The 25121-nt window shown below is 46.5% G+C and overlaps 8 protein-coding genes and 1 long non-coding RNA gene across 10 annotated transcripts; 4 read left to right on the top strand and 5 right to left on the bottom strand.

Annotated features, from left to right (window-relative positions):
- Positions 1–5708: 5708 nt before the first annotated feature.
- LOC9629513 (ferric reduction oxidase 6) lies at positions 5709–8501 on the bottom strand. Its single transcript, XM_002989003.2, has 8 exons — positions 8220–8501; positions 8057–8153; positions 7800–8000; positions 7511–7745; positions 7134–7461; positions 6836–7085; positions 6069–6787; positions 5709–6009 (listed from the first exon to the last, which is right to left on the bottom strand). Exons 1-8 carry the CDS (start codon positions 8434–8436, stop codon positions 5846–5848), a joined length of 2211 nt encoding a protein of 736 aa, XP_002989049.2. The 5' UTR covers positions 8437–8501; the 3' UTR covers positions 5709–5845.
- Positions 8502–9089: 588 nt separating this feature from the next.
- LOC9629512 lies at positions 9090–9886 on the top strand. 2 transcript variants are annotated; one of them, XM_024662863.1, is made up of 3 exons: positions 9090–9342; positions 9417–9456; positions 9525–9886. In XM_024662863.1, the coding sequence occupies exons 1-3, from the start codon at positions 9103–9105 to the stop codon at positions 9698–9700; spliced, it is 456 nt and encodes a 151-aa protein (XP_024518631.1). In that variant the 5' UTR covers positions 9090–9102; the 3' UTR covers positions 9701–9886. The 2 variants fall into 2 exon arrangements, with proteins under 2 accessions (XP_024518631.1, XP_024518630.1); XM_024662862.1 differs by having other exon boundaries at positions 9091–9342; positions 9414–9456.
- A 519-nt stretch (positions 9887–10405) lies between these two features.
- On the top strand, positions 10406–12050 carry LOC9628937 (epoxide hydrolase 3). The gene is made up of 4 exons (XM_002989061.2): positions 10406–11598; positions 11657–11752; positions 11806–11873; positions 11930–12050. Exons 1-4 carry the CDS (start codon positions 10978–10980, stop codon positions 12042–12044), a joined length of 900 nt encoding a protein of 299 aa, XP_002989107.2. The 5' UTR covers positions 10406–10977; the 3' UTR covers positions 12045–12050.
- Positions 12051–12053: 3 nt separating this feature from the next.
- Positions 12054–13757, bottom strand: LOC9628936 (increased DNA methylation 2). Its single transcript, XM_024662794.1, has 2 exons — positions 12544–13757; positions 12054–12476 (listed from the first exon to the last, which is right to left on the bottom strand). The coding sequence occupies exons 1-2, from the start codon at positions 13730–13732 to the stop codon at positions 12202–12204; spliced, it is 1464 nt and encodes a 487-aa protein (XP_024518562.1). The 5' UTR covers positions 13733–13757; the 3' UTR covers positions 12054–12201.
- A 211-nt stretch (positions 13758–13968) lies between these two features.
- LOC9629511 (probable inactive shikimate kinase like 2, chloroplastic) lies at positions 13969–15508 on the bottom strand. Its single transcript, XM_024662795.1, has 8 exons — positions 15290–15508; positions 15052–15245; positions 14804–14998; positions 14693–14754; positions 14573–14639; positions 14397–14515; positions 14168–14341; positions 13969–14082 (listed from the first exon to the last, which is right to left on the bottom strand). Exons 1-8 carry the CDS (start codon positions 15473–15475, stop codon positions 14000–14002), a joined length of 1080 nt encoding a protein of 359 aa, XP_024518563.1. The 5' UTR covers positions 15476–15508; the 3' UTR covers positions 13969–13999.
- A 52-nt stretch (positions 15509–15560) lies between these two features.
- LOC112341875 (DNA mismatch repair protein MLH3-like) lies at positions 15561–18631 on the bottom strand. Its single transcript, XM_024662797.1, has 19 exons — positions 18473–18631; positions 18362–18413; positions 18263–18310; positions 18061–18215; positions 17950–18007; positions 17834–17891; positions 17682–17774; positions 17467–17632; positions 17401–17416; positions 17182–17342; positions 16566–17129; positions 16474–16518; positions 16366–16422; positions 16221–16312; positions 16138–16174; positions 16027–16086; positions 15897–15969; positions 15759–15844; positions 15561–15708 (listed from the first exon to the last, which is right to left on the bottom strand). Exons 1-19 carry the CDS (start codon positions 18596–18598, stop codon positions 15577–15579), a joined length of 2079 nt encoding a protein of 692 aa, XP_024518565.1. The 5' UTR covers positions 18599–18631; the 3' UTR covers positions 15561–15576.
- Positions 18627–19913, top strand: LOC9628935 (V-type proton ATPase subunit D). The gene has a single exon (XM_024662796.1). It carries the CDS (start codon positions 18690–18692, stop codon positions 19680–19682), a length of 993 nt encoding a protein of 330 aa, XP_024518564.1. The 5' UTR covers positions 18627–18689; the 3' UTR covers positions 19683–19913.
- On the bottom strand, positions 19864–21916 carry LOC9629510. The gene is made up of 6 exons (XM_002989000.2): positions 20905–21916; positions 20600–20676; positions 20484–20529; positions 20341–20428; positions 20222–20279; positions 19864–20172 (listed from the first exon to the last, which is right to left on the bottom strand). The coding sequence occupies exons 1-6, from the start codon at positions 21890–21892 to the stop codon at positions 20020–20022; spliced, it is 1410 nt and encodes a 469-aa protein (XP_002989046.2). The 5' UTR covers positions 21893–21916; the 3' UTR covers positions 19864–20019.
- Positions 21917–23091: 1175 nt separating this feature from the next.
- LOC9628934 lies at positions 23092–24983 on the top strand. Its single transcript, XR_002990733.1, has 5 exons — positions 23092–23353; positions 23471–23711; positions 23765–23959; positions 24358–24461; positions 24624–24983. It is a non-coding gene; the product is annotated as an uncharacterized LOC9628934 (long non-coding RNA).
- Positions 24984–25121: the final 138 nt, after the last annotated feature.

Below are 25121 nucleotides of genomic sequence, written 5' to 3'. Positions count from 1 at the left end.
AGTCTGAGATGGCATGTATTTATTTAAAAATGTAACTTATTATGGCATGGGGTTCCATGCCATTGTATTAATATTAAAAGATAATTCTTTAAGAGGATTTGCATTATACTAGAAGTGTTACAGCATGTTATTGGAAGTCTACGAAGTTATTTTATTAATAAGGGGAAAGTAAAGATTGAATGGGGACTTGGGCTCCACCTAGACTCGGAGCAACTGAGCCAATATTAAAAGGATGGAAAGAAATTGGACAACGATGACAAGGAGAAGAGAGAGGTGAAGTAGTGGTAGGGGGAGGAGAAGTGATTGAGTAGACATTTCCTTGTTTAAAATAAAATGGCATGTGCCTCAATGCAGTTGAATTTTGTTATATTTATATACTATATAAAGGTTTGGAAACCTTATTTTACAAGTGGGATAATGACAATTCCCACTTTAACGAAATAGAGCTTGACAGCAGAGTTTAAAGTACAAGACCAGACAGCACAGGAAATATTTTGGAAGTCCCTCTCTGATATTGTCCTAAAGCAGTCTGGTAAGCCTGCAAACTTTCGTGGTTTCATGGCAGATGGGGCTGGTGCAAACTGGAATGGTATCCGAGCAGTTTTTGGGAATGGTCAACCATTGGAAGGTCGTGAGAGGACTTGTGAGTTCCATTGGGCTCAAAGCCTAAACCAGCACTGCCACCTTATCAAGCCAAAGTTTCAATCAATATTTAAGGAGTTGTGCAAACAATGGCAGGTTGCACCTTCTGAAGAAGAGCATGAGGCAAAAGCAAATGAGATCCGAATGTGGTGGCGTGAAGATGGCCATACAGACGTAAGTTGCCTACCACAACTTGAGTCATGGTTAGGATGGTGGGAAGTTAGGATGTTCCAATGGGGACATCACTCTTTTCAGGTTGGTTTATATTTTTTCTTCTCCTTTTATTACCTTTTAATATTGCCTTTTCCATTAGGATCAACCACTTGAGGACCTCGCATACACCCCAACTGTGAATCTCTCCGAAAGTAAGCATTGGAGTTGGCGTTCCTCTGAGGCAGGGAAAGGGAAGATGAGTCTATACGAAGCCTGTCTATCAAATTTGATATGTGCTATAGAGCAATCTTCAAAAGCACTGGCATTTGAGGAAGGAAGATATATGGGAACAGGGCCTTCTGTTGAGATGTTACATGATAGGATGAAGAGAAAATTAACTCCACCCGCCTGAACAGTGGCAACTGCAGTTGAGGAAGTGGTTCGTGGCACATCTATGGAGTACACTCCCCGAGCTTCTATTGGTGATATGAAAACTGTTCGCTCAAAGCATCGTTTTTCCTTTGCTGGGGAAGATGTTTGTACGGACCTTGGAGCAAAAAGCTCCCACAGGCCTAATGTCGAGTGCCATTCTGCTCCAAGACACCGCTCTCGGACTGAGCCACCTCAAGTGGCTGATGAAGAGAGTGCATCGCAACAAGTTGAAATTGCTTACCGTAGCGTGGAGCCGAAGCAATGGGCAATCCGACGTGTGCCAGCAAAATCAAATGTAAGGTGTGTGGGGATGCTTCCGAGGGGCAAGTGTTGGGCCTGGATTCGTGGTGAAAAATCTGCTTCTGTTCCAGCCCCATGTTTCTATGGGGAACGAAAGCAAGCAGGATTTTCAAGATGGTGCTGGCTATATTGTTGCAACACCGACGCCAACCATACGAAGCGGCTTGAAGACACTATAGTGACTAAACCTGATGCAGTACCTAAAGAATGGCCGGTTGCTAATGGGGTCGCACTCACCTCGGATGAGATTGAAAACCTTGAGAAATCTGATTTTAATCTTGAGAGGAGAGTTGGAGACATGAATGACAGGAGCAGGACTATTCCTACAGAGATGCACAGGAGGCCAGCACGAAAAGGTAAAGCAATTAAATTTATTGGTACCATCTCCAAGTAGAAGCAAGGTAAAATAAACTTGGCTCAAACACTTGAGTGTGAGATTCTCTCCACGAAGTACATCACTGCGCTTGCAAAGGAGTACATAGTCAAAACAGAAGGTGGAGAGTACACAATTGCCATTCACGACTTTCCTTCTTGCACATGTCCAGACTTTACGAAGCGTGAGGAACATGGGAAGGCATATGCTCCTTGCAAGCATATGTACTACATCTTCATCAACATCTTGCACCAGTATCCTAAAGTGGATATTCATATACACCAAGCAAGCCTTACTATTGCTGAGTTGCAAAAGACTTTTGGAGCTAATTAGATTTCTCCAACACTATCGATGTTTATTCTCTATCAATAAAACTTATTATACTTTATATAATTAATACAAATGTGCTTTTTCATTTCACTTTTCATTTTATATGCTTCCGAGTGTTCTTCTCGCAATACTGCCCATAGTACTCGTGTGTCTCCATTTCTGTCTTTACCATCTCAAAAAAGATTTCATGGTAGTCTTTCGGGTGTGTGATGTTGCAGTGTGTCGCAAGAGCATATATACCATCATACTGATCATTGCCATTGTTTCCACCAGACGCTAGAAAACATATGGGGCACTTCTTGAAAGTGGCAGAATTGCATTTTTCTAAAACAAGTAAGAGGGCATTCTTTTTCACCCAATTTGTTGCACCCTCTGTCATTGCATTTATCTCCAACTCATGATCACTATCCTCACTATCCTCTCTTTCATTCTCTTGTGTGATTTGGTTATGTTGTGCAATGGGATAGTTATTGCATCTCCTAGCCCTTGAGCCCTGGGAAGAAAGATTGTGAGAGTTAAAATTACCAACACTAGAACCCATAGACATTTATGGGTGTATTTCCCTTTTTTCGAATGAGAGTGTGAATGAAGATCTATAAATTCTAGACAGTATGCTACGACAAACCCCTCAAGAATGTATTCTACAAAGAACCAAGTCTTTCTTTTATATGCAATAAGCTTACATCAACAGTTATTTTTTTTCCTTTCAAACGGTTATATGGCTTCACATAGAATCTTATTTCAAATTTAATAATTTTTTAATTCTGACAAACCTAACATTTACTAGCCAAAAAGCATAGAGTACAAATTTAAAGAAGTGACAAGAATACTCTTTTTTCAAACATTTTATTTTATGTTCTAACAAATGTCCCTATCATTGCATGTAGTAAATATTTAAATTATTAGAACAAAATGTGTTCTTTAGAACATTTTTATCTATATAATATATAGAGAGTTATTAAATTATTAGGTTCGCCATAACCTTAAAATTTTAAAATTTATAATGTTTGTATCAAATTACAATTGAAAATTGAGCTCAACTCGTGAGCTCAAGTATGGTCCACGCCCGACACTTGGGCCCATGAGAAGTAGATGGGGTTTGCAAACTATGGCTTCAAGAACTCACTTTGGGCTTGTTCTCTCACATAGAAGAATAGGAACTGCAAACTCTCTAATGGTTCTGGTTGCATTGAAGGCTAGCTCTAGCTCCAGCTTTACCACTCAATAGCATCCACAAACCCAAATGAACACATCTCAAATGTCCACAGCACACAAAAGGCTAGATTGCTGTGGTTTAGGACCAAATTAGTGGCTGCCATTATTGATTGTATGGCCAGCCCATCAAGACACTTGCATTCTAGTTACTGGCACCTATAACTACCATAAAGCTTCTTCTTCCTGATTGTCACACTAAAACTGCATGAAAAAACACTCAGTGTCAACACTTGACTTACTTTCTTGGTCTAGATCTTGGAAGCTTTGGAGTAATTCTAGTGCTGGTCAACCAAAAGTAGAAGCATTGAGCTTTGATTCAGCAGCCATTGAAGTGTCAATTCCAAATGATTGTGGGCAACCTTAAACTTTATGTGGCGTGAGCCCAATGACAATTCTCGGCACAATCATCCTTCATCATTGCTCGACGATGCTAAGAGTACATGTTGTTGGGAATGGATTCAGGGCAATGGGCAAATTTCTCCTATCCTAGGTGCAATGTGATTCCTGGAACAACATATATCTTCTCTAATCCATGGCTTGCACCCACAACACCCAATGAGCTTCTTTTCTTCTAGCCAACATGCTTATTATTGATTGGCCATCCAAAAATCAATGTGATTTTTCCCACAACCATGGCTACCAACCCTAGCCTGGGCTTGAGATCCAACAACTTTAGCTAATAAGAGTTGCTAGATAGGATTGTAAGGACAACAGCAATGGGCTTATCCAAACCCTCTTGGGAAAAACCATTAAACAAGATAAAACGCGTGTAAAAGATATAGGATCTATTGTTGTGTGAGATCATCTGGCCAGAGAGATGTTGACTTTTGCCGGGGAGAGGTCCTTCATCTCCCCACTATTTGTATATCCAGCACAAGCACACACATTTGTGTTGAGTTAGAGAATCTAGTGTCAATCTAGTGTGCAAGGAAGTAGATCATTCCTCAATGGCCTAAGCTATCATACATACATTATGTACAATGAAGATCCCCATGCTCAAGTGGTGCAAGCTCCCGAGCCTCCATCTCTAGCACCAGGCATTGCTAGCCCATTGCTATCCATTGGGCCATAGGGAAAGTTACAAAATAAACAAAGTTTATTATAGTTTGTTTTTTATGTTTTAAAGTGTAGTAGAAGAAGAGTTAATTAATATAAAGCTTCTTTGTATACAGTATTGATGGTGAGTGTTGATGAATTGAATGGAATTAAATGGCCTTGTGTATGAGTTGTGTCAACTTGAATTGTAAATTGTTGTAGTGATGTGCATCTTGAGAATGCAACATAGAGCTGCCCATGAGTAAAGATTGGCTAGGGTAAGTAGATGCCCATACAATAAAATGTTTGATCTTGGCATTTTAAAATTGTCAAATAATATCCAAGACAAAGAGGAAATTGTTAGACTCCATAGATTATTCATTCTTACAGATGTGAAAACAATTTATGCTTGGTGACTATGTGGGACAATTGGTAATGTTTTACAAAGGTCACCACTTATAACAATAATAATGCCACCGCATGAAAAATTATTCTATTTTAAGTCTTTTAAATAGCGATCAGATAACTTAAAAAACAAGTGTATAAACCATATTAATTTCATCCCAAATAAGCACTTGTATTGCTTTGATAGATCTACCAACACACTATTAATCTTGCTTTGCTGCAGCAATTGGCCTCAGAAGCCAGGGTGCATATCCAGCATCAAGCCATACACGATGAACAGCTTTGCTATAGTGTCCTTGCACACATGCACTTGACCACTGTGTTGGCCTCACAAAGCAAGTAGACAAGCATGTCTCCTAGGAGTCGAGCTCCCGATATGGAGTGGATGGTGTCCCATCAGGATTGTGGAACTTGTTGAGCATTGTAGAACTCTCCCAGCATTGTCTTCATGGCTAGGAACAAACTTGCTAAAACCCATGTATGCAATGAAAATTAGTTCATCAATGACTCGAATCCCAGGAGGTGGCTGGAAGTGTGCATTGAGTACTTGGGCGATGGCTGGAAGGTGCTTCACATGCTAGACAACCCAGACATCCCCGGCTTTGGTGGCACTCATGGCAATATGCAAGATATCAACGTCATGGTCAGGAAAGTGGCCAGAAGTGAGGTGGAGATCAAGTTCATTGGTCGTGTGAGGAGGGGCTGTGCTATCCGTCTTTCATGAACGATACAGGCGTGAGATGTATGGAAGCGTAGAGTCAGTGAGAGTCTTCGTTGACGTTCATTGACTTTTCTCATTGGAAGAACTTAAAACACACTGAAATTTTACTCACGATCTACTTACGTCACATTTATAGTTTTTCCTCTAGAACATAGTTACAAAATATATACATAGCTGTAAAGATCAGCAGTGCTCTTTGATGATTCAAGTGAGCTTTTTCAAGCTCACTGATCATATCTCTAAAGATCAAAGCTTACGGAATGGTAATGGAAAGCCACGGATCCAAACTTAAGGTTGTTTGCTCTGCATTCTTCCGCAACGCTTGTCTGGAGAGTGGAAGGCCCACACACGAGGACCCCCACGTTGATCCCCGACCACTTCTTCGTGAAACCGGCAAAGATTTCTGGAAGTGGCATGACTAGAATCAGTGCAACCAAGTAAACCAAGTTGAAACGGGCGTACCTTTAAGCTCAGGCCGGTTTCCATAGACGGTGTTCCACGGCCCAACGAGACTGTGCTGCTGACAGCCTGCCACTCCAACTTTGTCCCCGGCACCGGTAGCTCCAATAATACTTTCCTGGCAACCGGACTTTCGTCCCTTTCGAGAGCGTTCGATCCAGTCCCACAAGGCGATGGCCAAGCCTCCAACTACTACGACTCCGCACGTCATACTTAAGAGGAGAGCTGCCGCTCTCACTGTCCACGAGACAGAGCCGCCACTGCTACCTCCCTCGGTGGGCACCGTCATGGGTCCAAGGAAAAACTTCTCCATAATAGTTTGAGTGAGAAAAAAACCGGCAGTCGAGACAGCGATGTAGACTCCCATCCAAAGGTTGCTGTAAGTTCCAACCAGAGTGGAGACTGGTTTGCTGTCTGGTTTCTTTGCGAAGCTCAAGATATGTTCTGGGAGTGGCGTAGCTTCCTCGATGTCTGGCTGGATTTCTCTAGTTACAAAAGCCTGGATAGTGAGTTTGAGCCTGGAAGCATAGTCGGGGAAAATAAACTCCGGCTGGACCAAATTGATGATACCGAGTTCCTTGGAGTATTTTACTGCCCATATAAGCGTCACCTCTTTCGGAAGATTGCCGTGGTTCATGTTGTAACGGTGCAAAATATCTCTTAAGATTGCTATGAAAGGTGAGACTCCTATTCCGCCGGCTACCAGGACCAATGCTTCATACCTACAAATTCAAGCCGTTATGATTTTGCTAGATAGCTAGATTACTTACTTGAGGTAGTAGTCAGACTCGTGTCCATATGGACCTTCGACACCAAGCACCGGGCAGGCATTTCTTTTGTTCGTAGACTCCTTGATAAGCTTTTGCAACTCGCCAGTCCAGGAACCAAGAGGTTTGATGAGGAAAGACATGTTGTCTCGAGCATCATATGGACTAGATGAAACGCTAAAGGGATGCCACTGGAGAAAAGAGATTTTAGGAAAGCTCAGAAATATAAAGCTGAGTGCATTGTAGTTGAGATCTGCACAGAGACAAAAAATTAAACAAATGAAGAGAACTGAGTTCATACCTTGAGGTTTCGAGAGCGCAACCTCAATGGTACCGCATGGTAGTACCCTGGATACTAACAGATCTACTGACCTTCGTGACTGACAGAATCTCAGAAACCGGTCGAGCATAAATAGAAAGAAACCCGCCATGGAAATGCAGAACGACAAGTCGCCAATGTGGAAGGCCATGAAGACGAAAAACACCACGTAGAGCTGGTGTGTGTAAAAGAAAAGCTCAAAGAAGGCCTGCCGGATGTAGCCAAAAGACGTCATCCAGAGAAGTAACCCAGCCACAAGAGATATCTCCCCTGGCAAGTTCGCAACTCCAATTCTTTGCCATGCTAGAAGCTGGAAACGGAGAAAATCTCGCAGAAAAGAAACTTGAAAGCCAGCTTACCTCTTCCAATCGACCTTGAACTGTCCAAACCACGACATAACAAAGACCGTGAATGGTAAATATCGCCATGGTAAGGTGTCCGAGCCAGACGTGATACTTCACAGCGTGCTCAAAAGGGATGTCTATCAGCCGAAGCAACGGGGAGCCTCTCGCAACCGGAAGGAGCAAGAAGCCCAGACAGAAAAGACCAAGAAATCCAAACCGGAGTCCAATGACGTACGTCCACAGCTCCCATCTGGAAGAAGATTATTTTAGTACAGAAAAAAGAAATAAAAAACTCGTAGCTTACGGTAGGAACTTCTCTCGGATGGCAGGAAATTTCATGAATCGTTGGACGAGATCACTATCGTTGATCACGTAAATCGTCAAGCACCACACCAGGTAGCCAACGAAAGCAACGATAAGAAGAACTTCGGCAGCAGAGACTACACCCAGCAGTCCATCAACGAGACAAGGACAAGTCCATAGAGAAATCGCTGGCTGGCTCTTCCTAGAAAATTATAACCCCGAGATGATCTACGAGAGAAACCAGCTGTGAAAACTTACTTGGTCGTGGAGACTGGTTTGATTCTAATCTCCAAATAGATTGTCGCCAAGAGCGCCAGCGAAAGAACTGGAGCAGCAAACAGTAGCAACACAATGCCTGCGGCATTGCAAAGAAATTATTTTAGAAACCAAAGAATGCATTCTAGATCTCTCTCTATCTTACCCGTGCCAAGAGACTGCGACGAGGAGCTCCCTGGCCCTAGCTTGATCTTCGGGAACGCGAGAAGCACCAAAATCCACGCCAGGAACACGATCCACATGAGCGCGCGCAGCATCCATGCCGTAATCTTCCTCGCGGCCGCGCCATTGCTGCTGGGAGGAGGAGAGGAGCTGCGATCGAGCAGTGGCGCCTCCAATTCGCTGCCGCTCTTGGCAGCCATGGAGAATGTGGCTAGAAAGAGGGCAGCCTCTCCTCCACCATCGCCTTTTACGTGGCTCACGGAGTGCCAAGAATGAAGAGCGAGAGTTGCCCTAATATCTGGGTTTAGGGCTTTTATCCTATTGTCCGCCAACTTTCCAGCTTTCCTCGAGCACTGGATATTCTTATGGTCACTTGAGCGAGGCCAATGAACGCTATCACATTTAGAAGCCCTAAATTTTGCTAGTGTTGTGAAGCGTGCATAGCTCTAGCTTCTTGCTTGCTCTCATTTGCTTGGAGGGCATCTTTCTTCGTTTTTTTCTTCCTTTTTTTGAGTGTTCTCACACACCACCTTTAAATGTGGGTGAAGTTAACCATGCACAGGAAGGACACAGGACACGCACAGGTATTTCTCGAGCTTCACAATGGTGGCGGTCACTGGTCAGTTCTGTCTTATCACACGCGCTTTAAAGAGAGTTTGCAGAACCGGACTAAACCGGTGGCCTCATCGCTCCATCTCTGGAGTTTCTGGACACTCCACGCGGGTCATCTCGATCCCCTACTTAAAGCGTTACCAAATTCTCCTCGCTAGAGTGATCTTGGCTTTGTCTTCCGGAGAAAATCTTACACTCTTCTTCTTCTCACAGCTCTGCCTGCCTGTTTCGAGTGAGCTCGCTCTGCTCAAGTAATGATTCTTCTCGTCGCGGGAGGAGGAAGGATGATCATGACACGCTTTCTAGTTTTGCTGCTCTTGCTCTTAATGCTTCTCCTGGGATTGCTGCTGCTTCACCCGTTTTCTTCATCATCACCACCACCACCACCATCTTCTCTTGGTGTGGAAGATAATGGTCGCTGGATCAAGAGCTTGCGATCATTCTTGGCGAAAAGTAAACCGTGGTATGATCTGGGATCGTCCGGGAACTCAGAGGTACTATCCTGCTCCTGCTCGCATTGTACTTTTTGAGTGTGGGAACTTGGAACTGATGGAAATGAAATCAGAAGGGACGGAGCGGTCGCAAGCTGCTGTACAGAACACAATTTGGTGAAGAGATCTTTGTCCATTTCTTCTTTTTTTCGGTCGAGTTTATGAGATTCTTACGTACTGTGCAGGAGTATGCCATCGTGATACTGTCGCGCAGAGCTGTCAGCCGTTTTACAATGTAACTTGCAAGAAAGGCGGCTTCCGCTTGGAGTGCTGGTCTTGCGAGATGATTCAGAGGTGCACACCTCAGGCAGTGGGCTGCTACTTCCATTTCATGGACAATATCACATACTGTGGCTTCTGAAAGCCATACAGCGTCAGAGAAAAACTGATCTTTGATCAGAAAACAAAGATAAACTTCACTTTTAATTCGCTGTCTTCGCAGTTCTGATCTGCGTTCATTGCCTTGCCGCTCTAAGAACAATCCGACCAGCCAGACTTTTGAGTATCTCAAAGGCAGTTGCAAGTAACAAATTTGATGTTCATCACAGCCAAAAATGGTTCTCACCTTCAATACTCTTTGACAGTCTCTTAAATTTCGTATGTATAGATTCGTCCATCATTTGAAGTGGTATTCAAAACTCGTTAGCTAGCTTGGAAAACGGTACAAGAAGTAAAAGGACTCACAGGGCAAAGGCGATCGCAAACTCTATTTCAGCCGTGCCTGCTGCATAGAAGTAAAAACAGTTAGCTTCTGCTCTGGTCCTTTGCTCGTTCTCGGCTGGCTGAATGTCCTCAGTCGGATCCAAACCTTCGCAGACAACTAGTGCAAGACCTCAGAATCTGACAACACAGAAACAGAGATTAGAATAAAATCACCCCGGTGCCTTTGGAACTTAGTTTAGCACACTGACTATGCATTCGAGCTGAGCAATCGCATTTTGACGTCGCATAGCCTGCTTTATTCGAAAACGAGACGATTCAACTAAAATTTAGAAACAAAATTTCCCACCTTTATCGCCTGGTACTTAACCCCAAGGACCGGAAGCCAAATCAAATGAGATTTTCGAATGAAACCCTAAACCTTAGATTTTAAAAAAAAGCGAGGGAAGACAAACTATGCTCTACAGCCGAGTCGAGATCGCGACCTCCTACCCGATTTAAATCTCCAAAGTAAAAGATTTGGCGCGCGCGGGAAGTCAAGAAGTGGAGGAGCTTTGATTTTTTGACATGGACCCCCTCTCTGCCACAACTTACTACCGCCTGGCATTTAGTGCTGCCAAAAAATGAGTAGCCAAAAAGACCACCCCATGTCTCTTCTTTTATGGCGCAATGCGTAGGAGCTGAGGCACCACTCTTTTATCATATCATCCTTGTGCTCCTTCACCTTCTTGGCGTGGGGAGTTTACGAAATTTCAGGAAGAGATCATCCCCCTCTTTTGCCCTCCTGATTCCTCCTCTCCGAGAGAAAAGCGCTATCAATCGCGTCGAGAAGTTTCCTTTTCGTCCCATAAAACTCGCGGGGGCCTTCTTTCTCCTTTTTACTTCCACTGCTCTTGGTTTGATCGAATCGAAGAAGCGGTGGATCCACGAAGAACGAGGAGCTGCGAGCTGTGAGCCTTGCTTTGCTTGAAGAAGAAGATGGGTGGCTGCCTGGGATGTAACGCGGCGACCTTTGCAATGGCTCGCGCTACCAATTTCTTCCACTGGTATGGCCTCGAGTCGAGAGTCGTCAAGCTCGACAATGGAGCCACTATCCGCTGCTGGGCTCCAAAGAAAACCCGCAAGAATCCACCCCTGGTGCTGCTCCACGCATTCGGCCTGTATGGTCTGTCCTGGATCTTCCAGGTCCCCTCTTTCTCCAAATCCTTCGACCTCTACATCCCGGACCTCGTCTTCTTCGGAGACTCCACCACCAGCAGCGCGGAGCGATCGGAATTCTACCAGGCCGAGTGCGTGGTGGAGCTCCTGGAGAAATTCGGCGTCAACAAGTTCGACGTTGTTGGAACCAGCTACGGTGGCTTCGTCGCGTACAGGATGGCTCATATGTTCCCCGAGGCTGTGCGTAGAGTCGTTCTCTCAAACTCGGCTCCCAACAAGGACCCTGCCTCGGATCGCCGGCTCGTGGAGTACTGTGGCGTTCGCAGCGTGGCCGATGTTTTGATGCCTAGCAACTGGAGAGATGCGAGGACCGCGTTTGAGCTCTGCTTCTACAAACTCCCACGCATCATGCCCGACTTTGTCTTCAAGGATTATCTGGAGGTACGTATAAGAATCCAGAGAAACGAGTAGAAGCACTACCTCTTGCGTGAATTCTCAGGCTGTGTACAAGAAGAACACCAAGGAGAAGCTTGAGCTGCTGCAGGGGCTTGTTCTGGGCAAAGCCGATTCCCCAGAGTTGCCAACGCTGAGCCAGGTAAGTTTCCTGCGTTGTCCAAAGAGAACGAGTGAGCTGACTGGATAATTCAGGACGTTCTCATCGTCTGGGGAGACCATGACAAAGTTTTCGACGTTGAATACGCATACAAGCTAAGGAAGTGAGTTACTCGACATCAAATCTCCAATCTTTCTAAAACTTTTTTTTTTCTCGCAGGCATCTCGGGGAGCAAGCAGAGGTTGCAGTCATCAAGAACACAGCTCATGCACCGCAGTTCGAGAGAGTTTCTGAGTATAACAAGATTGTCGTGTCTTACCTCAAAAGACCATGATCCAAAGCGCGTCCGAAGTCATTATAGATTCCACATCTGACAGGGAAACCAACAATTCACGTAACCGGAAAACCAGAAAAACCATGTACCTCTTGTCCTATCAGGCTTGAAAAAATATGTGACGACGAAAGTCTCGCTGCCTTGGGACGAAAGAGGCTCAAGGTTCAAATGTCAAGCACGCAGCACCGCTTCTGACTCTCGCTTTCATCACGATGCCTTCGAGCACGCCATCGGATCCAAACGTGCCTGTGAACTGATTCGGCTCAACGGGTCCCGGAAGGTTGAAAGAAACACTAAACGGGCCTGGCGGACAAAGGTACTGCGTTTGCATGTGAAACATTCTATTCGTCCTGAAAATCCTGGATTCCCCGGTTGTTGTCATGCCTTTGATAGTAACCTTCCCATCACACTCCACTTCGCAATTAAAGTCGCCTGATTCACAAGTCATATCAGTCAGAGAGATCCAAACAAACTCTTTTCGCTCTCGACTCGAGCATACCTTCGTCTTTCTTGACTCCCGGCAAAGCAGCTCTGAAGAGATAAGCGTCGTCGGCGACTCCGATATCCACGAGTCCGACCAGTGGCCCCGACTGTCTAGCCGCGGCAGTCCCCGTAAGAACTATTGACGGCCTCGCAGCGTCCACTATCCTGTTCCACTGCTCCACGGTCGGAAGTGACGGGATGAGCAGCATGGCCGCAGCAGGCATTTGAGAACTTGGCGGCCACTGCGTCGCAGACGTCCTGTCATCTCTTTGTGTCAAGTCCGTGGCAGCAGCCAGAGACGCCTCTGCTTGCTCTCTTTTCTTTCTCTTCTTTCGAGACTCCAAGTTGGGATCCGGCAAAACATGAGGGAGTGGCCGACCGTCTTGATCCACTCCAAGTGGTCCACGAGCTTCTGCCAGAGCGTAAAATCTAGCCTGCCTCTCTTCGTCCCTGTCGTTTCTCTGCCCATGCTGGAAACTCCTCGCTAAGTCCCGGTCCATCGTGAGATCACCCAGCCCCGTCAACCTCTTAAACCTCTCGATATCTTCCAGCTTCATATAGGATAGTTCCGGTTCGTTGATAAACACCATGCTCTCCACCACCTTGTACGTCCCTTTGTACCGAGACTGCCTGTGCAAGTGAGGAGGGAAGAACGTCGTAAACTGCCGATCGTCTTCCAGGGCTTCTCTCACGGGTGGAGCAAGATGGCCCTGCAGGAACTTGTACAGGGACTGGAGCTTCACCCTGGCGGACGGATGCGAATGCCTGAGCGCGTAGTAGTAGATGCTCTCCATCTCCGAGAGCTTAAACACGGAACCGCCCAAGTCATCGGACGTGTATATTGGGAGCCGGTGAGCAATCCTCTGCAGTGCTGACTTTCTGGGAACTTCGTTCCTCAAGTCCGGCCCGAAGTAAGCTCCAAAGATGAAAACCAGAAGGAAACGTTGGTCGTTTGTGGAAGCTCCAACTCTGCTACCACCAGCATTGCCACCACCAGCCTGAGAAGAAGAAACCACCACACCGCCGCCACTCTTTGCCAAGCCCAACGCCGCTGCCTCGGACAAAAACGGAGCTGGGTGATGGTTTAAGATGTCCACCTGATACTCCCCATCCATAGCCTCCAGCTCGGGGAAAAAGAAGTACCCACCACTGTCGACCAGCTCGTCGCCGTCTTCACACCAATACTTCCTGTGAATTTCCCCCATCCATTCCACTGCCGCCACCGATTGGTTTCCAAAGCCTGCCCTGAGCTGCTGCTAAACCCATCAATCCACCTCTTTCCTGGCTCCTGGACAACGGCCCGAGCATATTCGTACCTCGCGATGGCGAGTGGAAGCGTGCGTCGCCCTGGAACCGCGGAGAACGGCGCGTGCAAGCGCGCTGTCCGCTGCCCTACTCTACGACCCCGGCATTGGTCCCCGGTTCGATCCCGACAGCCCCCCTCCTTTTTCTTTTTCCTTCTTTTTGGCCAACTATGCCGCTGGATCCCATCCTGGAGGCATGATGTTGGGCCAATCACCGCGAGCGCCTAGTCGCACATACAAGCTCTTGTTCCCTGGATTTAAAAGCTTGAATCAGCCTCCAAGGAAGCGGGAAGACGAAAGAGAGAGAATTAAAACTGTGAAACCAGGAATGCGAACCTGGAAGTTCTTTATCGGACTCGATGAGATACTTGAGAGCTCGAAGGCAACCCTCCGCGGCGTCTCTAGCAGCGCCGTCTTCCCAGCCGCTAAGAGCGACCACCGTCTCGGCTTTGCTGTAGACGACGCTGCCTTCTTTCGCTTTCACGGCTTCTTTCTCTGCGCCAGCTTCATCTGTGAAATATAAGAAGGAATAAAGAACCAACGGATTGAAATGAGTGAAACGAACCTTGGGACTGGCTGCGTGAAAGCCACACGGTAAAACCAGCATACATAAATCTCCAGCTATGTGGTTTTGATGCCGCGCCTTGATCTCCTCCTAGTGTTGCTACGACAACTCTCAGCTGCCTGACGTAAATTATAGATGTTAGCAATCGAAGTAGAGATCGTTTGGAGCTTACTTACTTGCTGAGAGTCTCGAAAACTTTGCACTCCAACTCTGCAACCGCATCCGGGCCTTCCAACTTCGCATCTAAGTAGGAATCGCTGAACTCAGTAGGAATAAAATCTCGTCGAGCAACTTACAATCATCAAGTGACGTCTTGAGTAGCTGCTCCATCAGTTTTTTACTTTCTAGAGGCACGTATCTGCAAAGGTAGTAGCGTCAAAAGACAAAGAGCTTGCTGATGGGCTTACCCCAACGCCAAAGCCAGCTCTTTTGCAACTGCTGAGTTAATCAATGTGGAATCTCCTACAATGTATATGGAAGTTGCTTTGAGCATGCCGGCCACACCTTTCCCAAGGTACTCCCAAGCTTCCAGAAGGCCAGGCCACGGTTGTGTGACATCTTGCTTTTTCAAGCTCAAGACAATCTCGTCCTCGTCAATGAACCTGCATAAGGCTACATCTTAGAAATAAAAAATTAGTAAAATACAACACCATACCACATTGTTTCAATCGGCTTTATCCTGCTATACAACCGAGGGATGCTGAGAAGAGTCCTGATGCCTTTTTGGGACATCAAAGCCACGTCGAGAGAAAGATCGTGTGCATTGATTGCTACGTTCTTGGAGCTAATCTCTTCATGATCAGGCGGCACCTGGAGTCGGAGTTCTAGCTCTCCACCGTCATCCCGAAACTGCATACTACTTTTCAGAAAACGCATTGTGAACTTCACAGTACCTGGTAGTCAAAATTGATTGAGGAGGATGCTGAACCACATCTGGACACTTTCTTAAGAGCCTCAGTGCTTCGATTGCAAATGCTCCCACCTGTTAAATGAAGCCTGCTATTGGAAGGAGCAAAGATAGCTGCAGAGGGCGGTGGAACAAACACAAGAGCCGTGCACTGCGAAAGAGGATACGCCATGGATAAAGTAGGGCTCAAAAAAAGTGCTTCAACGCAACGGTGGCTTCAAGTTTGACAACAACGTTATAAAAGCAGCTGCGAAAAAGTAGGATACCTCTTTGTCAGAATTTCCTTGTAGAAAACAAGGCCTTGTTGACGGAAAAGGAAAAGTCTTTCTTCGGTGATTGCCACTGGTGAGTACGGATAGTCTCGAGATTTACAATCGGGACCATAGTTGGGCGACCATGTGCACACTGCATAAGTAAGTTTTAATATCGAGAAGGAAATGAACAACAAGACGAACCTGAAAGCACAACGACGTTTTCTTCAGCGCATTTACCAACTGCTCACACTCGCTAGGTAGCAGGAAATCTCCAAACATTATAGCACCTGCATTGTCTCGTCAAAGTCCCATCCAAAATGTAAACAATCACACGCATACCCCTGCATGCCTTAAAGTTCAGGACTCTCAGAACTGCTGGCGGTGCACTAGATGATCCATGCGTATCAACCAGCTACAAGTTATTCACTTAGTGATGTGCTACAGAAAGAAGAACAAGAAATGAAGAAACCTGGCGAAGATATTCCAATAAGTCTTTCGATGTAAGCTTTACTCCTTTGATGCAAGGAACCTGGAAACATTTTCGCCGGTTACACCGCAAATCACGAAATAAAAGTCTTACTGCCGCCAAGACTACTTTGCAAATTTCCGAGGAACGACTGTGCAACAATACTTAGCTTTTCATGCTAATAACAATAGTCTTACCCTTGAGAGAAAACAAATGTTGATCTCCAACCCCAGTATTCGATTTTTTCCCGGTAAGATACAAGAGCCTCTTGTTCTGACCGAGTTAAAATCTGGAAGAAACTTTGAGACAACGGAATCCACACAGCATAATTGAAAAACATACAACTTCCTCCGACTGATCTCCAAGGGATGTCCCGTGGCCTTCTTTCGTGGAAAAGATCTACACGAAGAAGTCACTGGTGGTAAGTATATACTTCGGCTTCATACTTACGTCATCGCGGAATTCCTCCAAACGAACTCTTTCATCAGCGGCGTGCTGCAAAGAAAAACTAGCAATGAGAATCTAATTGGAAGCTCGCAAACCTGGTCGATGAAAAACAGAACTCCATTTGTGATAGCCGCAATGAACTTCCTGTCAACTTGACCAAGCACTTTCGCGCCTGACAGCATCTCCTTAGTTATAGAATCAGGTTGAAAATCTCCACTGGCCAAGGTTCCGGAACCGATTTGCAAAATAGGCCTTTCGATAGTTGTGAAAGTATTTTGTCTCGGTCGCAGCAGAATCTGTCTCCACTTGCAAAGTTTTCGGTCTTGGTAGTCGAGAGTATCCAGCTTTAAGATTTTGTTTTTTCTGGGAGCCTCGTAGGTGACAGACATGTCGTCAAAGCTTTTATGCGTCGCAAACTTTTTCCGTGGCTTGTAGAATGGGGGTGCAGACGAGCTTCTCCATGTATTCACCACTGTTCGGGATGCCTTTGTACCATCTAAATCTGAGGCAGGTAATTCAGAAAACGTCTCAGCACCTCTTATAAGACCAGCCCCGCGCTTTCTCTTCGCTTTTGGCTTCCTGCTTGTACCAATACGGCATTCGACTTCCCAGAGTTGTTTAAGAATTTCTTCAACAAAAGACAACACCAGACTCCAATCCTTAAAAACAAGAGGAATGTCAATAAGGCAATGATATGATCGTAGACATTACCTTAAACACGACAAGCGACTTAGATGCATCAAGTGTAATGTCATAGTCCACATGTGGACAGACAAGGTTTAAAACAAACGATGGACAGCCAATTTGTGTTGACGGCCAGGAGTTTAAAACCTTGTGCAACGGAGTTTTAACGACGAACCTCCGATTTATATCTGAATTCGTTGTCAAGAAAAACTAGCAGAGAAAAAAGGAACCGATTAATTGGGATACAGAGAAACTGCAACGCCTGCACTAAAGCACGTTATGAAAGAAAATTTATAAAAAGAAACGTTATACCTTTGTAGAAAACGATTTCAAATGCTTGGAGATATAACCAGCGAGCCTAAGCGATCCCTTTGCAAAATCTATTTTCTGTAGAGTGTTTCGAGTTTCATCCCCAAACATATCAGAAATCCTGCTAGATAGTGATCTTGCTGGTTTCGCTTGAAACACCTTCTCCTCCCTATGAAAAAACCTTTTCGGCTATTAGTTGGAATCGTAAGAGATAGCACCTCTCAAGGTCTACCAACGTAAACTGGATTTTCGGGTGAACAAGGCACAATCGCAGAATGTGGTTCTTTACCGACTCCACGGCTTTTCTGGAGCTGCAGAACCAGACAGTGTTTAACACAAATGCCATGGAGGAAAAGAAGGCTTCTTCAACTTGCTGTGAAGAATCTTTTTGCGAACTGGCTGATTGTAGAAAGCGTCTTTCACAACAACTGAGAAACAAGACCACAGCTTAGAGCAGGCAAGCTTCTCCACGTAAAGTAAACGTACCGGTTGTACCAGGATCTCTTTGGTTCCCCGGAAGTCCTAGTGACAAACTCTTACAATTCTGCAAGGGCAGATGATATCAAAACTGCCAAAAGCAAATGCTGTAGAACGCACCTTGAAAATCTTGCGATATGTATGAGGACTTCCTTTGGCTCTGGACGTCACTTCTACAAGGCCTATGTCGGAAACAGAGCTCAAGCCTTCTCCACGAAAGCCAAGCGTTTGGAGACCAGTCTCTAGCTCATCCAGGCAATGGAGCTTTGATGTAGCTGCAAAGAACAGACGTTCAAGAAGGAAAGAAACAGACACTGCTTACCATGTCTCTCTCCCAAAAATACGAAGTCCTCACGACTAATACCACAACCTGCATCGAAAAGGATGTCAAAGAAAGAAATCTAAGCTTGCTTCGTTCTACCGTCGTCCTCGACTTTGATATAGCAGCTTCTGATGTCCAGGAAAACGATGATCTGCCATCATCCAGCAGTGTTGCAAGATTTTGAGCTATCATCGATCGATCGATTCATACCTGTGTCGCTTGCGCGTCGATCGCATTACACACGAGCTCGTCGACTACTTGCGAGATGCCGGAGAGAATGCTGCTGGATCGCAGGCAGCTCGCGACTGTCTGCGGCAGCGGCGAAATGCGCGCCATAATATCCCCACTGGAGGAGAGCCGAAATTAGGGTTCTTGGCGAAGAGGAAGAAGACTCTAGGGCTGGTGAGTAAGAAGAGAAGATCCATCGATGGCGGGACAGCAGCAGCGCCTCAATGTGGTGCCGACCGTGACGGTCCTGGGCGCGATCAAGGCGCGGCTGATCGGCGCCACAAAGGGGCACCAGCTGCTCAAGAAGAAGAGCGATGCCCTGACGATGCAGTTCCGGCAGATCCTCAAGCGCATCGTCCAGACCAAGGAGGCGATGGGCGACACTATGAAATCCGCGTCCTTCGCGCTCACGGAGGTGAAATACACGGCTGGGGACAGCATCAAGCACGTCGTCCTCGAGAATGTGGACGCCGCGACGATCAAGGTGAGGGCCAAGCAGGAGAATGTGGCGGGCGTCAAGATCCCCAAATTCGAGCACTACGTCGAGGCGGTGGAGACCAAGAACGATCTCACGGGCCTCGCTCGAGGGGGCCGCCAGGTCCAGCTCTGTAAGTCCTCTTTCATCAAGGCAGTGGAGCTTCTGGTGGAGCTGGCGTCTCTCCAGACCTCCTTTCTCACGCTGGACGAGGCGATCAAGACGACCAACCGGAGAGTGAACGCGCTGGAGAACGTCGTCAAGCCGAGGATCGAAAACACCATCCTCTACATCAAAGGCGAGCTGGACGAGCTCGAGAGAGAGGAGTTTTTCCGGCTGAAGAAGATCCAGGGATTCAAGAAGAAGGAAGTCGAGAGGAAGAGACTCGAGGCGGTGGGGAAAGCCCCAAAGAAGCCGGCTCCTCCGCCCGCGAAGAAAGGTGGCGGGTTCTTCTCGAGTAGCCGGAGTCCGAGTCCGCCACCCCGTCCGAGCAGCCCGAGCTATCGGAGCGACGAGACCAACTCTTCTTACAGGAGTGAGAGTGGCGGTGGCGGTGGTGGTCACCAGGCTGCTGCTTCCACCACGACTGGATCATCGTTTGCGTCTCATAGTAACGATCAGAGCGACGATTTCCAAGACTTTGGGAACTCGGGCTACAAATCCAACTCAAACATGCTGCTGTCCGAGACCGATCGCGACGAAGATATCATGTTCTAAGACTGATCGAGGTGGGCTTCTACTATATCTAATTCTCATGCGTGCTGCTCGTCCAGGAGTGAACTTCGTCGATCAGATCGTCCTTGAATCGCCTGGATTCGAGTCTAGGAAACCAAAAGAGAGAGAGAGAGAGAGAGAAGGAACGCGAGAATAAGGAGAGCTTTGTGTGAATAAGTGAGCGTTTTTTTTTCCTCTCGAAGAACTTTTTTACTTCATAACTTTTTTTCTTGAGTGTGAGCTTCCATCTTGTTTGTTTCTTCCGGCTCTTTCAAAATTGGAAGAAACATACAAGCGAAGTTTTAACCGCCTTGCAAAACTTTAACGGCCTCCTTTAGGATTAGCATTTTAGTAACATAAGCTCCTCGCCCTCGGAGGATGGCGGCGATGGCGGTGGATCGTCCCAGCTCGATCGTCCCAGGCTGAGCTCCGGGCATGGCGGCTTCGATTGCTTCTTCTTCCCTGGTAAGTCTTCGTCCTCCTCCTCGTGTTCCTGCATCGATCGATGAAATATCGGTCTCAAAAACCTAGATTACGTTTACCTCGTGATCGCAAGCCTCCCAGCCCGATGATCGCCCCTCTTCCATTCGTGTTTTCGACCTGGATCATGAAAATTTCCAAGGATTTTCATCTCCAGGGAGGAATGTAGGTCCTTTTCTACCTTTCGGGATCATGCCACGCTACTTGCTCGCTGGATTTTCTTGCGTTCAACGATTCCAGGCTTCCTGAGGTCGCGTCATTCGTAGCGCCTGCGTGTTTGGTTACGTGAGGATCTTTTTGGTCTTTAGAAAAAGTTTGAAGTACCTGAGCTGCTGCTTGCTTTGTCCGTTGTTTTGATCGTCCTGTACATCTAGAAAATGGAAACAATGTTCCAGTGGAGTAACTTAGTTCTCTGGAAGAGAGAGTTTTTCCCTTCGTACCTGGAGATGGCTCTTGACATGGGCTAAAGTGAGATCCTTGACGTTCATAAGCTCCAGCACAGACTTTGGTGTTGCCCCTGATCATCAAATCGAAAACTGTGAGACAAAGATCATGCATATGATGGAGAAAATGAGAAACCAGTTCATGAACTCGTGAGAAACTTCCTTTTTTTTTTCCTTTCTTTTGCATGCTCTCTGATGCATAATGATTGCAGAAATAATTTGCTGATACACTTCCCATGCCTGACAGATGCTCTAGCAGCTGCGGAACAATGCAAGAGAGATCAGTTTCGAGCGAGGCTTACTTTCGTGTCCTCCGAGGAGCTCCACTGCATGTACAAAGTGAGCGTGGAGTGTACTTGTCCATCGCATTCTCCGAGCACGCATGCTTCTCTTGGTGGGTAAGCGAGGCATAAACTGCGACCTGAGATTGCTGCTACCTGTGTGAGCTTCGTGTTGCTGTGCAATGCTCCTTGTTAGGGTCGACAATGTGATGCCTGCATTCTCAGCTAGTTCCATGTACCGACCTTGGCCTTGCGGGCTCCTCCCTTGCAAGATTTCCTGAAGGCTTGGTGTATATCTTCGCTGATGGTAGTCCCTTGAGTCGTATGACGTGCTGTTTACTGCTGACAAGATGTTGGGAAGTCCTTCTCGATTGTGAAGTCTGTGGAACGAGCTGTATGCCTGATGTTGCTGCTGCTGCTGCTGCTGCTGCTGTAGACCGCCAGCGGCGTTGCTGTAAGTTGCCACAAGCCCATGTCCTGCTTGGCCTGCTCCCCCCGATTGATCAGCATACCCGAATGCGTGTGAGTAGAAAGCATGGAAGCTGTTCCTGGTGGACGCATCCGCGGATCTGCAGTGAGCATCCTCATTTGCAATTCTTAAGTTCTGAAATGATTGCGCTGCTGGAATGTGTGACGAGCTGCTGCTGTATACAGCGAATCCTGGTCTAGACGCCTCCAAAGCTGCTGCATATGATTCCGAGCTTGATCTTATGCTGCTCTTGAAAGAAGGAGAGGGAGGAGTCGCTCGAAACAAGGGGTTTGCTCCTAGCGAGAGCTCCGTGGATGGAGGTGCAGCGGCTGCTTCCCTGCACCACCTCTCACTCCCACAAGTGGAATTGGAGGAGTTGTCACTGACTGAGCTGCTTGAGTTGTGCTGAGCCCGACTCCAGAGATCGAATTCCTGGTAGTTCTTTTGATAAGTCGCCATGGGAGTGCTCTTGCCTGTCGACGGGGGGCTGATCTGGAGTGACAAATCTGGAACAGAGTGGTCCTGCTTTCTTCTGTTCATGCTCGGCCTCTCTTACTCAGCTTTTCCATCAACAAACGCCTCTGTCATAGCTCAGAGACTCCCGAAACAGCTGCTGCTCCGAGAACATGCCGTTGACTACTCCGAAGAGCCGATAACCCAGGGGTGGCATCGTGCTTGAAGCAGCGTAAGAGTCTTGAGAATTATGATAAATGCTGTTCTCACTTTTTCTTCCTGCTGAAGGATTAGTATCGCAATCACAGACAGCAGCGGGATCCAACCTTAGTAAGAGGCGTCGCTGCTCATACTCCCTTTGGGAAAATGCTGTTCGTGGTTGCTGCAATGGAAGATATACTGGGACGCAATTCCAGAGAATTTTTGACAGCTTCTGCTAACTACTGCAACCGGTACTGTGCTACCCCATATCACAGCTCACTTTGAATAATTCTGGATTTCGACGAGCACTCATCATGATCATGGTGCTCTCCGCTTGCAGGTGTATACGACGCGAAGAGGAGAAAGAGCATGAGAAACTCTTGAATGCTTTGGCAGCGACCTTGGCAAGGCAAGCGGAAGTACAAGAAGATGCCTGCTACGGCTCACCTAACAATTTAGCACGATGTCAAGAACAATCAATCGAGAAGGGGAGATGCTGATCGAGGAAGCGGAGGAGTATGTAGTAATTCGTTGGCAGTAACAGCGGCAGCAGCAGCAGCAGCAGGAACGGCAAAGAGCAAACAGCAGCAAAGAATCACTTGCGGACAAGAAAGGCTGCAATAGAGGCGAAGAATGCATCGAAAAGGAGAGGGCACGCCTGGCATGAGAGCGAAGCGCTACTGCCAAGCATAGATTTTAAAGGGAGGAAGGAGGAGGAGAAGCCACTCCGTGACGATGATGGGAGGAATATGGGAGAGCCGGAGGGAAGCAACCAGCAGCAGGGATTAAGATGACCTTTGGCTGGATTCTTATATCTCCGGAACCGGGAGGGTCAGACCGACACACAACCACTACTACTACTGCTTAGCAGGAAAATAGTATCCAGGCTTTGGAGCGGAATGATGATAAGAAGGATGGACTTTAGAGGCGGAAGGGAATCTCTTATCATATATATAAATATTCAGGTGGCATCAGCAGCATCGGGCTAAAGACGCGATCTCGAAGAGGCAGCACACACCAAGCGGTGATGTTATAGAGGGAGTTTAAAGCCTCTCTCTAGAGAGTTTTGCCAGCAGCGGTGGAAGGGCCGTATAGCAGGGGAGAAAAAAAAAACGATGAGCAGGACTCAGGAGGCAGCAAAAACAATTGAGCGCCGAGACAAATGCAGAAGCGCAAGTCAGCAGGCGGCACAGCATAATATTATACAGTAAGCAGAGACACTGAAAGGGAGGAGCCACCCACCAGAGCGGTAGTAGTAGTAGTATCAGACAGAGAAGACGAGGAACAGATCTGTGCCAGGCGGAAGAAAGGCATCGTCAATCACTCGACCCAAAAGCTGCAGTTAAGGTAAACAAAAGGCTGTGCTTTGCTTCTCGATCGCTAACAAGTTTTTTTTATTTTTTATTTTTTTTACACGCTCTCACTTTCTCACTCGCCACTTGCTTGTGTATGTGGTCTCTACAGGACTTAAAAACACGAGGATAGCTGGTACGTGATCAATCAATCAATTTGCTCGCTCGTCCGTCTGGCTCTACTAGAGGTTGATTGAGTCATCAAGGTTAAGTTTTATCGCTTGGTGTCAATTTTTGTCACTAAGTTTACATAAATTACATCCATCGCTCTTTAGGAGGGCTTATAAAAGTCGGGTCCGGAGAAAGGAACAAAGGAAGCAGGAAGGAAGAAGAATGTCACCATTGTTCCTCGGGTAATGCGGTGTGCTTATAGAAAACGATTACTTTATTCCTGGTTGCAATGCAGGGAGGCAAAATTCACCACCAGCGCTAGAAGAGAGAAAAGCTATCAAAGCTCCAAGCCAGCCAAGCTTGACGACGCTTCTCTCTGGACATCCCCCGGCATTTACATGAAGGATGGAGACTTGTATCCAATGTGATACACCAAAGATACTTATAATCTCTCTGAGGAGCTGGTTAACTTCTGGACTGCGCTTGAAAGGTGCGTATACATGTTTGTATTCTCAGTTGTAGTATAAGAGTGGTAGTAGTCGTATCCGTCCAACAACAGGGGGTAGTAATTGTTAGAAGATGATGAGACTAGTCTAGATTTTAAGAAGGAATAGACCGAGGGGCACCTGAGCAGGAGAGAGGCTGGGCTGGGCTCATTAATGGCAGGGTCTCTCTAGAAACGCCATTAAGATCTCCACGAGATCCAGTCCGTCCGTCGGGGGGCCTGGATCCCTCCGTCCGTTCTCTCCGTGTTGATGTTGTTGTGTCTACCACACAACAAGGACGGGACGCACACAGAGACAGTCGCCACTTAGTCATAACTTCGTTACTCGCTCGCTACTCTCTTTGGTTTCTTTCTATCTGCTTACTTACTCGGGCTTTGGACAGGGGCTTTTGGACGTGGAACCGGTGAAAGCGAGCGCTCGCTCGCTCTACCTGTTGGCTATCGGCTTACTAATTCGCGAGATGGCGACGAAGCAGCGGGATTTATAGTAAGTAACTTTGCACAGTTTTCATCAATGCAGTGTGATTGCTTGCTTGCCTCCTGCTGCAAGCTACATGCTGCTGTGCACTACTTTGTTTGGTCCACACTACTTTTCTCTCGTTCAAATGCAAGGTTTATGATATTCTCATCCCTCATTAAATGCTGCTAGCTTAGAGAGCTCCAAAGCCAGGGAGAATTTTATCAGGACGAAGATTGTGAGTGAGCTAGAAACTTTGGACCACAGGCAAGAAACTCACATTTGGTTTTTGAGGCCCACTGTTTTTTCCTTGCTTTTTTGTGGATTGCAGCCTCACCACTGCCACTCTACAAGTGGAGAGTGATTCCATCTATTCCAGTCCATCAATCTCCCCTACAAGCATGTTTTTCCACAGATTCAAAGAACCAACACATTGAGATGGTATCTCTGCTTGTTGGACAGTGAGTATTTGTGTACTCTGTACGTTGCAAAAGCCAACATTGTGGTGTGTTCCTTGAGAAAAAAACAAAGCCAGAAATTAGTTTTTTCTTATTAATTTTTTCACAGAGAAAAGGAGAGAGAGAGCGAGAGAGAGAGAGAATATTTTAAACTGATTTGATTGGTCAATCACATAAACAAGCAGCCAAGTATATGGCATTTGGAAAGATAGATATGCCATGCAGTACAATA

This window comes from Selaginella moellendorffii, unplaced genomic scaffold (genome assembly GCF_000143415.4).
Source record: "Selaginella moellendorffii unplaced genomic scaffold, v1.0 SELMOscaffold_93, whole genome shotgun sequence".
Classification (NCBI taxonomy): domain Eukaryota; kingdom Viridiplantae; phylum Streptophyta; class Lycopodiopsida; order Selaginellales; family Selaginellaceae; genus Selaginella; species Selaginella moellendorffii.
The sequence above is the reverse complement of the archived record's forward strand: the minus strand, read 5'-3'. Positions and strand labels throughout refer to the sequence as shown.